This window comes from Suricata suricatta, chromosome 9, assembly GCF_006229205.1.
Source record: "Suricata suricatta isolate VVHF042 chromosome 9, meerkat_22Aug2017_6uvM2_HiC, whole genome shotgun sequence".
NCBI classification, from domain to species: domain Eukaryota; kingdom Metazoa; phylum Chordata; class Mammalia; order Carnivora; family Herpestidae; genus Suricata; species Suricata suricatta.
The window spans coordinates 94,417,611-94,429,079 of NC_043708.1; the positions used below are offsets into that span (position 1 = coordinate 94,417,611).

The 11,469-nt window shown below is 33.9% G+C and overlaps 1 protein-coding gene across 3 annotated transcripts in view; it reads right to left on the bottom strand.

Moving 5' to 3' along the window:
• The window catches only part of RFX7 (regulatory factor X7), a 134,318-nt gene that overhangs the window by 76,563 nt on the left and 46,286 nt on the right, over positions 1-11,469 (bottom strand). For all 3 annotated transcript variants that reach the window (XM_029951384.1, XM_029951385.1, XM_029951387.1), the window contains one exon: positions 1,361-1,394. In XM_029951384.1, coding sequence (XP_029807244.1) covers positions 1,361-1,394 — 34 coding nt within the window. The remainder of the gene's footprint in view (positions 1-1,360; positions 1,395-11,469) is intronic.

Genomic DNA, 11,469 nt, shown 5'->3' on the forward strand with positions numbered 1-11,469 from the left:
AATTCTACCAGTCTTCTGCCTCAAAAGCTGAATAATCCCCCAACACTATCTCTGGTACTAAAAAGAAAGCAATATGACATAACTACTGAGTGATAAACAATGGGACTCTTGAGAATTGGGACAGATATGAAATCCTCTGGGGATTGGCAGCAAAGTCATCCCTCCATCCCCAATTACTACCTTCCTAGGTCTTAACAGCACTCTTGAATATGACAGTGTGATCAACAGTGAATTCTTGAGAGCAAGGGAATATGTCTTTTTTATTCTGTATCATGTAGCTAACTAGCATTGGCAGACGGAAGGTGTTCCAAAATTATTTTTCTGAAGTAAACAGCATGTTTCTTCATTTATAAAAAAGGTAATAAGATTACCTACTTCAGAGGGTTATTGTGAGGCCAATAAAGAAAAAAGAAGAAGAAGAAGAAAAAGTAAGTGAAAGAAAAAGGGAAAAACATCCCCATGAAGTCTTTATTCTCAACTATTAGGTCAGGAAAGCACAAGCACTGATCAAAATACCACTTCTATGAACTCTTCCCATTTATTCATCTACCTAGAAAGCTAAAAAGCTAATAATATCAAAAGGTAATAAAAATTTCATAAGCTAATAAAATATTACATACTATTTCAGCACCAGACACTCCCTCACAAAAAAAAAAGCTTATAAGGAATACCTCACCTGAACAAGAAAGTTCTGATGTCACAAACAACTAGGAAGAGGACTAACTACAAGAAAACTGTGGGGAAATCTAACAGTGCAGAGGCACTGAGTGTTTTAGAGCCTAGGGAGTGTTTCCATTAACAGATTTCATGAACAACATCAGTACGATTCCAATAGCCCCAGTAGCTTCATGCCTGCCCTCATATGTTCAAGACAGGAGCTAAGGAACTACAAATACAATCTGAATTTTAACTATTGTTGTGGCTTTAATTCCTGAAGGTCAGCAAACCAAATATGAAAAGTATACCAACAAAAATTAATCAATGAAGCATTTTAAAATGCTCTCATTTAAATTCATTTTTAAGAGTTCTATTAACTGTAACATCAATTAGAACTATTACTGTGGCTTTAATTTCTAAAGTCTAGCAACCTGAATAGGAAAAATATGCAATCAACAAAACTAAGCCATCAAAAAGTAAAAGCCAGTAAGCTTCAAAAACATGCAATAGCCTCAGACTGTGATTTCATTATTGATGAGATATAGGAAAAATATCTACATAGTTTATATCCAGTTCACCAATAGGGTTGTAATTAAATGTTAAACTTTGAGTTATATTTAGAATAAATATTTACTCTAAAATAATATATTATATATAGTGATAAAAGCCTATTACAAAAGAACTTTAAGATTATTTTACTTACCAAAATGCAGTCCACTTTAGATTGTACAGTTTTGCTAAAAGAAAAAGAAAGTTAGGTTAATAAAAGTGATAGATTTATTAAATATTTGAAATAGTAAAATTCCTTTTTAACATTAGGCATACTACCCTAAAATGAATCTTTCACAAAATAAAACAAACATCTATTTCCCATTCACTGTACTATATTCAGTCCTAAAAGCATGATCAAAATGTCTTCTGAGTTCACTGCTACAATCTATTATTGTTATAATGTATCATCCTAACCGATGTTTTGAAAAAACAATTTAAGTTTTTAGAGACATAGTAAAATGCAGATATATATTATTAAACATAGAAATAGGACACAGAGTTTACAATGAATTATGATTTTTACTGTTACACCTGCCACTCTGGAAAATGATTTGTTGATATTTAAAAGCCATAATGGCATAATATTTTCTGTAGTTCTAAAAACTTGTTATAAAGCAGATTCTCTTCTCCTCTTCTCCCTCCCACTCACACAGATGTACACTCATGCACAGGTACACAGCCTAGGGAAAGGAATCCGTAGACATAAAAGTAATAGTAAAGATTAACTAATATGGTAATTAATTGGAAGGGGAGAATGTATTTAGAAAAAAATAACCCAAATAAAGCCACTATACATCAATTTAATTGTACTGAATAAGTGAATTATTAATACAGAATACAAATGAAGTCAGTCTAAAATAATTAACTGTTATCTGGATTTTGTTATAACACGTTAAAGTTCAAATGCAATGAGAAATCACATATAAATTCAGAAATAGTTTATATCTTAAAAATTGTTAAAAGCAAATTATTTCTCATAAAAGATTCTACACCCAAATAAATGTTTTATAAAAAGGTTATCTGTCTCTTTAACCAGCTATGCAGTTAATCTCTAAAGTAAAAATCAACATTTAAATCTCATTAGTCAATGCAATCAATAACTTCAAAATTTTTTATTTGTATTTCATTTGTATTTAGATTTAGAATTTCTCTTTCTAAAGAACAAAGTATGACTAGATTGAGTTCAACTGCAAAAATCGGAATGACTAAAAAGAACAGGAAAAGAAAATGATACCTCCACTTAAGAGGAAATGAAATCTTCTTCCCACAATCCCACAGAAGGCTTTTTAGAGGTTTTTGGATCTTTGGGATCATTAGCAGTTAAAGTCTACTATTCTTTTTTCTATTCTTAGTAACTCCCACAGTTTCCCTGAGATAAGAGAGTTATCTACAGATTAAGAACTGCTCCTAAAAAATAAAGAATCCAACCACAGTTCACCACATTCTTCTAAACCCCCAACATTTCCTGTCTAAAGTGTTAGAGTAACCTAAATGGTCTCCTGTTTCTATCCCTAACACCTCCCCCTCCTCACCTCCAACATCTCTGTGGGCTGTCACCAAAATGGCCGGAGTACTTCTTTGTCAAAGCCACATTCGACCTTTGCTCCAGTCTTGATCATGGCCAACAAAGCCCTGCAAGGCCCAGCCTTCTGCCAGCTTTCTGATTTCATCTCCTATTATTCCTCTGTTCCTCACTCATTCAGCCCCTGCCACAGCGGCTGGTGCAGGGCCTTTGTACCGGCTTTTTCTGTCAGCTTCTAAGACTCGTCTCCTATATAACTTTTACAGATAGTTCTTCTCTGACTTTACCAAATAAAATATTCTCCATCACTCTCTATCCTTGTTCTGCTTTACTTTTCATTATTGCATTTACCACCAGTCATTTTATATTTTTATTAATTTACTTGTTTATCAGCTATCTTCCTTGACTAGAATTTAAACTCCACAAAAGCAGGCTTTATCTGTTTTTGCTCATTGCTGTAAATGTGGCACATGTTAGGTGTTCAATAACACCTGTTAAATGAATAAATGACAGAACCACATTCAGTCCCCCATATGAAGAAAACTCTTTGGAAAGAGTTGATATGAAATTGAAAATGTGATTATTTTTTAAACCATTACTCCAAATATACTCCTCTTGCATCAGAAACCTGCTCTATGAGATATCTGAAGAGGAGGACTATGTCTTCTTATCACAAACAATTTGGTAAATCGCTAAAAATTATGTATAAAAGAGCCTTTGAAAGAATAAACTTGAAAAGTATGATGAAAGTGCTTCTAAGCTAGATATGAACCTTGGCAATCACTTGATCTAACCTTTCAGTTACTTAACACAAGCATATAGAAGGATATAGATTTTTAGTCTCCTCTGTTCTTCTGTCCAGTCTCATACCATACCTTACTACCTTCCCAAAGACAACTATTATTAATCTGATGTGTAACTTTCCCAGCTGATATTTCAGTATTTGTATGAGATATACAAATATCTACAAGCAACATACACTGTTGTTCCAAGAAGCTTTTACATGTCTAGATAAGTGCCTTAACATTATATATATTCTGCAACTGTTTTTTCTCATTCATCGTTATTTTTGAGATCTATACTTTGATAAAGTGCATTCACTTTTTCTAATGGCTGAAAAGTATTCCATTGGATGAAAATATCAAATTTATTCAACCATTTCAAATTTACTGAAAGTCAGTTATGTACTTTCCAGTTTTTCTACAAACAACGTTGCAATAAACTTCTGCTGGTGTACCATGTGAAAACCTCTCAGTTATGAATTCAGAAGTTAAGCTCTGGGGCTCATGGATGTATCTATTTAATTTTATTATGTATTACCAAATTCTTCTCCCAAGCAGTTACATCCATTTAATCTCCCATCAGCAGTATCTGACAGTTCCTCTTCTCCTATTACCTTGCATAAATACATGTCATTTATACATTATATATAATACATATATTAAATACTATTCTAATGAATATAAAATTTTGAAATTGATCATTTTCCAATTTCTAGCAATTCTGTATAGCTTTTCACCAGCTTACTGGCCATATAGGGTTTCTCCTCTGTAAATTGCTGATTCATATTCTTTGCCCATTTTTAAGGGGAATTGACTATTTCTTACTAAATTGCTGTAGTTCTTTATACATTATGGACACTAATCCTCTTTTATGTATAACTAACTTTATTATTATTTATTATTAATGACATCTTACTAAAGTTAAAATTTTGGGGGGCACCTGGGTGGCTCAGTTGGTTAAAGGTCTTACTTTGGCTCAGTCTGTGGGTTCAAGCCCTGAGTTGGGCTCTGTGCTGGCAGCTCAGAGCCTGGACCCTGCTTCAGATTCTGTGTCTCCCTCTCTCTCTACCACTCCCCTGCTCATGCACTGTCTCTCTCTCTCTCTCTCTCTCAAAAATAAACATTAAAAAACTTTAAAAAATAAAGTTAATTTTTTATTATTCAGATTTATCAATTTTTCCCTTTATGATTATGTTTTTATCTTAAGACATCCTATCTAAAGTTTTTTTAGAATGTTTATTTGAGAGAGACAGAGAGAGAATCCCAAAGGAGGTTCCACACTGACAGTATAGAGACTGACGTGGGGCTCGATCTCACAAACTGTGAGATCATGAAAGAACTGAGCCACCTAGGTGCCTATCTCAGTTTTAAAGACAGATTTCATTCATTCAAGTTTACTTTTCAATTTTGATCTTTATTTGAATTAGAATTTATTCTTTTTTAAGGTATAACAATATATATATTCTTATACCTTTGTAAGGTGTAAGAATATATACACACACTTTTTTTGGCAGGCCAATTGTACCCTATTTTATTATGCCAAGTTTCTATGAATGCTTGAACCTACTTCTGGCTTTTTTTTTTTTCCCCTATTTTATTATTATTAATCTATGTGCCTATCTCTGAGTCACCACTCTAAGTTTATTAGTGTTTTTAAAATTAGGTCTAGTTATTCCATGACCCTCCTTGACCATTTTCATAACAGTCTTGACAATTCTTGGGCCTTAAAATACTCCAAGCGAGTTTTCTGGTTTTTCCAATTCAATAAAAATCTTGCTAAGACTTATATTGAGCTGTATAGACTGAAGTGGGGGGGCTGACTTGTAATTTGGATTTATTTTTGTCTGTCTTTAAGAAGATTTTATAATTTTCCCTATATCTTTTGTTAGAAAAAGTCCTAGCTAGTGTATAGATGAAATATACTGTGTACTATGAATTATAACTTTATTACATTTTCTAACTGGTTCTTGCTAATGTACATGCTGATGTGTACAAAACTGTTAGTTCCATGCTGACCTTGTATCCAGCAACCTTCCTCAACTTAATAGTTCTAATTGTATGTAGATTCTCTTGTAGATAATTTCACATACAATTTTCTTCCTTTTCTGTCTTTATGCCTCTTTTTCTCCTCCTTTTTCTTTAATATTTACATTGGCTAAAATCTCTAGTCTAATGGTGAAGAGTGCAGTGACAGCAGGCATCCTTGTTCTGTTTCCAATTTTTGTTTCAAACTTTTAATATGATGTATTGTAATATTCCATCTAGGGGGTGTTTTATCATTTACTACAATATTCCTGAATATTTGATGTTCATTTGATTAAAAGAAAATAATGCTTCAAGATTCTAATGTCCTGCTTCAGATTATGACAATGTAACTTCCCACATATAACAATGATATACTGTGGACAATATATAAAAACAAACATTAAAGTTAAAGAGAGTGACCAAAAGCAGGTAGCATCCTCAAAAGAAGGGAACTGCACTGGGTAGGACATGTATTTATAAGGCCGTTGCCTGAGGGCACTTATGCCCCCCTTGCAGCACTGAGCATTCAAAAATGAAGCAAAAATCTGTTGTCTGGCCAGCTGAGGACACAGAGGACAGTACCTGGAGTTGCCAGAGCCACTATAACATGAAAGATGAAATCCCAGAAAGGAAGGTGCCACAGAATTTTTATATGAACTATGTCCACATGTTTGGGTAATCTTCTGGGAAAGACAGCAAGGCTTCCAGAAAAAAGTAACAGCTGGAAGGTGGAAAGATCTCAGCTGAGCCTTCTTGCTGCTTCCTATTACAGAAGCAATAATGTTGGCTACTGAATCCAGGTATTTTAACAGTGTGTCAGGAAAAAAATAAAAACAAAAACAAAAACAAAGCCCCCAAAACAAAAAACCCCACAACACTCAGAGAAAATAACAGAATCCAAAGCCTACAACATATCACCCACAATGCCCATTACATAAGCAAAATTTACCATAAAGAAGAAACAGAAAAAAGAGACCCATAGTCAAGATAAAAAAGCAGCTATGAGAAACCAAATCCTGAATGATCTACATGTCAGAATTAGTAGGCAAGGATTTCTAAGCAATTCTTATAAATATGTCCAAATATTGAAAGGAAGATAATGGTCATAAGAATGTATACATGGTGTGGAGGGGAAAGAATCTCAGCTGAGAAATGGTAGTTATAAAAAAGAATAAAATGGAAATTCTAAAACTAAAAAAAGTACAATGTCTAAAATGAAAAATTCACATTGGATACCTTAACAGGAGATTAGATACAGCATAAAAAGGGTCATTAACTGGAAAATAAATCAACACATCTTATTGAATCTAAAGGAGAAAAAGATTTTCAATATAACAAACAGAGATTCAGAGATTTCTATTACAACATCAAGCAGTCTAACTATGTAGAGTTGGAGAGGAGAGAGAATGAGACAGAAAAATATCTGATAAATGACCAAATTTTCCCCATATTGGGTAAAAAACACAAACTTGCATATCCAAGCTCATCCAACTACAAGCAGGATAATCACTAAGAAAATCACACATGGGTAAATCACAGTCAAAGGGATGAAAACACAAAGATAAAAAGCAAATTCTGAAGGCAACTGCAGTAAAGTTAGGATTAAATACAGTAAAAGAATGGCATGTATGATAGCTGACTTCTACATAGTCAACTCATCTTTTTTTTAATGTTTTATTTATTTTTGATAGAGAGAGAGAGAGAGAGAGACAGAGCATGAGAGGGGGAGAGGCAGGGAGAGAAGGAGACACAGAACCGGAAGCAGGCTCCAGGCTCTGAGCTATCAGCACAGAGCCTGATGCGGGGCTCGAACCCAGGAATGTGAGATCTGACCTGAGCTGAGGCCGGAGGCTTAACCGACTGAGCCACCCAGGCATCCTGTCAACTCATTTTCAACAGAAGTACTAAAGGAATTCAAGAGATGAAGGAAAATCCTTTCAACAAAGGCTGATGGAATAACTGGATATATTTATAAACAAATGAACATAATTCATTCTATAGCTAAATATGAATTGGATCTTAAAATTCACTATAACAGGGGCACCTGGGTGGCTCAGTCAGTTAAGCTTCTGGCTTCAAATCAGGCCGTGATCTCATAGTTCCTGGGTTCGAGCCCAGCATCGGGCTATGTGCTGACAGTCAAAAGACATCAATTAAGAAAATAAACAAGCCACCATCCAAAAACAGTATTTGTACAACCTATACCTAACAAAAGGCTCATGTTTGGAATGTGTAATAAATTCCTTCAAGTCAACAGTAAAGCCAATTACTGGAATAGATAGTTCACCAAAAAAAAAAGATATACAAATGTCCAATAAGCATACAAAAAGATGTTCAACATCAGTAATTATCAAGGAAATGCAATCAAAATCAAAATGCTATACTATTATATATACTCACTAGTATAGCTAAAATTTAAAAAAAATTGAGAAAAACACCAAAAAATGGCAAGAATTTGGAGCAACTGCAACTGTCATAGATTTCTGTTGGAAATGTAAAAAGTAAAGTCACTCTGAAAAATTTAATAGTTAAATATACCCCTATCTTTGAATGCAACAATTCTACTCCTAGGTATTAATTTTAAAAGAAATGAAACTGTGTATTTACAAAACAGACTTCTACAATGATGTTTACAGAATCTTTAGTCATAATAGCCCCAAATTGAAAATAATCTAAATCTAAATGGCAGTCAATATAAGAATGGATAAAAACGTGGTATATTCATAGTCCTTCGCAAATTGAACAAAAAAAAAAGACATACATATATACGAACACATGGATGAATCTAGTAGATATTATACTGAGGCAAAGGCACCACCCAGAAAAGTTCACTCTGTACAATTCCATTCATATGATGTTCTAGCACAGGCAAAATTAATCTACGGTGAAAGAAATATTAGAAAAAAGTGGATGTCTTAGAATGAGGGTTGGGGCTGACTTGAAAGGAGAACGTATGAACTGTTTGCCCCATTTGCCACTTTGAGGAAAGAACTTTGCCCTTCAGCTGTGGGTAGTGTTTCCAGCACAAAGACCTCTGTTGTCTGGGGGTTGTCTATGCTGAAGAAAACTTCACTCCTCAAAGTCCTATCTCCTTCCAGGAACAACCCACACCCAGAGGCTGATCACCATGGGGATATAAAGGCCCAATTCCTTATTCCAACTTGGGCCAACTCTGATGGATCATTCCAGCTTCAGAATACTCCGGCACTACATTTTAATTTTTCCCCTGCTTTGTTCCATTATTTCCACAGATGTGAATCTCAAGAGCATTCCCTAATGAAATAATTCTTAAAATATAAGTCTTGGACTCCCATCACTTGGGAGTAACAAATGGAAACTGTGGGCCGTACTCTAGACCTACTGAATCAGAAAGCAGAGCCCCAACCACCTATAAGAGCTTCTTAGCTTTCTGTGCCTCACTCTTAAATATACTCAAATAGTTAAACAATTGGGGGAAATCTCTAATATGAAAAGCACAACATTCCCCTTAAAAGGAGGGCATGAAATCCCTACCTAGAAGAAGGCTCTGCAAGAAAAAAAAATCAAATCTTCACAAAAGAAACAAAAAGTGGATACTATACAAACATTTAAAAACATAGAAATAGGGGTGCCTGTGTGGCTCAGTCGGTTAAGCGTCCGGCTTCAGCTCAGGTCATGATCTCATGGTTTGTGGATTTGACCCCCGCGTCAGGCTCCGTGCTGACCGCTAGCTCAGAGCCTGGGGCCTGCTTCAGATTCTGTATCTCCCTCTCTCTCTGACCCTCCCTTGTTTGTGCTGTCTTCTGTCTCTCAAAAAGAAATTTAAAAACATTAAAAAATTTAAAAACATAGAAATAAAAAGTGATGTCTTAAAATCAAAGTGATTGGGCTGGATATTTTGTTTGCCCTTCCAGATCCAGTTCCCATCCTTTGCAGTAACCCAGGAGGCTGGCCTCATGCACTGTATCTTACATGGCTCCCTTCTCTGGTTTCCAGTGAGCCAATGTCAGTCACTGGAAAGAGATAGAGCAAAAGAAGAGACAGAAGGTATTTATTCCTCTTGGCTTTCTCTCTGACAGGCAATGAGTTAGTGGTTGGCGAACTTCTTAACAAATCTTGTGAAGACCTTTTTGAAGCTGTAAGCATCAAAGACTTTGATCAAAAATGAAAATGAAATATATAAAAATTTAAAGTCCTGAACTTATCAAACAAGAAATGGGATTATCTGTTCATATATTTACTTATAATTACTTTTTCTATTATTTCTACTATTTAAGAAAATTCTTCAGAAGCAGGAAAAATATACATAAATATATATTCATCACTCTAATAATGAACCACCAATACACATTTGAGCATTTTTTAAAAAGTAGATAGTATGTAACTTAACATTTCATTGTTTAAATATTCTTCATTTTTATTTTTGAATAAAACTACTTTGTTATTTTTATTTACAAATAACTTATGTTCAATTGATAATATGTTTAACATGAATATTTTTCTATGTTTTTCTATGTTTCTAAATTGTTGATAATTTATTATATCTCAAATGCATTAAACTTCTGGTATCACAGGTTTTTTAAAAACTGTTAGTTTTGTAAAAAAATTTAATTAAATAGTATCAATGTGGTAATTGCTATCAGACAAAAATAAAATATCAGTATCACAATTTGCTGTCATAACTACTAAGGTTAGGGAACATGCCAATCATTCATCTTCTACATCTTTCAGTTTAAGCTTTGCATGTCAAGTCAGATCAACACAATGTATATGAAGTAGAAATCTTAATCCCAGACCTACAGGGTAGGGAAAACAGGGAAACACACCAACAAAGAGAGCATATACTAATTTAAAGAAGAGAGATACAGCTTTAGAAAGCATATTTTGTTTTCCCTAAACCAAATGAAAAAGTGAAGCTGGAGAAAACTTTCTTACCTCATGCTAGTGGGGTTACACAAAATAGATAGTAATTTTAGGAAGTATGTGTTAAGAAAAAAAGTTTTAGTCTAAGCCTACTTTTACTAACAAAAATACTTCATAAAAATAACTGTGTAATATTCCGTTTACTTCAGACCATAAATTAGTAGTCATGGACCAAACATACACTGTATATAATACTCTGTAAGTTAACAGTATGCCTGAATGAACCTTTAGAGACTACTCGCTAGAAACATTTCGTAAACTGTTTCCCCAATTCCTACAAATTGTTTATAAACTATTTATTACAGATAATATCATACTAAGAGACATCTACTCATCTTTCCAACAACAGGTTTGGCCTCCATCCAAAAGTTCAGTATTTTTTTCTACATTTATTTAGAGCCTCCAAGTATGAATTCAGAGTGACTCACAGTTCCTAAAGACTCAATTCAAAATTCTCATGTTGCAGAAATTGTGATCTATGAATGCCAGTTATTAGATTTCACTCATGGAAAATTTGAGGTAGGTGAGGCAGTGTAAGAAGTTCTTGCATTCTAGCCTTGCCAGGACAAGTCAAACTCTTAGTGCCCTCCTCCTGTAAAATATTTAATTCTATTAAAATATCTATTGACTTCTCATCCTTTTCATAGATTATGACTCAACTCACAGTCATCAAAGTAAAAGATATTTTTGCCTTATACTTATCTATAATGAATGTGAAGAATTTTAGTTTGCTCAAATGGGAACAAACAGAATTTTACTTTTTTAAAATAACCACTATAATAGTGGCTAATTCTATAAAGTTTGAAAGGTAAAATATTTTTAAAAAGCAAACTACCCTTAATCTCATTATCCAGAAACATTTATTAATATATTTACTATGTCTTCATAAAAATAACTGGGATCTATTGGTGAGGATGGGGAGAAACTGAAACCACTAAATACTACTGATGGGAATGTAAGATAGTTGCTGCAGAAAACAGTTTGTTACTTCCTTAAGTAACACAGGATTACCACATAGCCCAGCAAGTC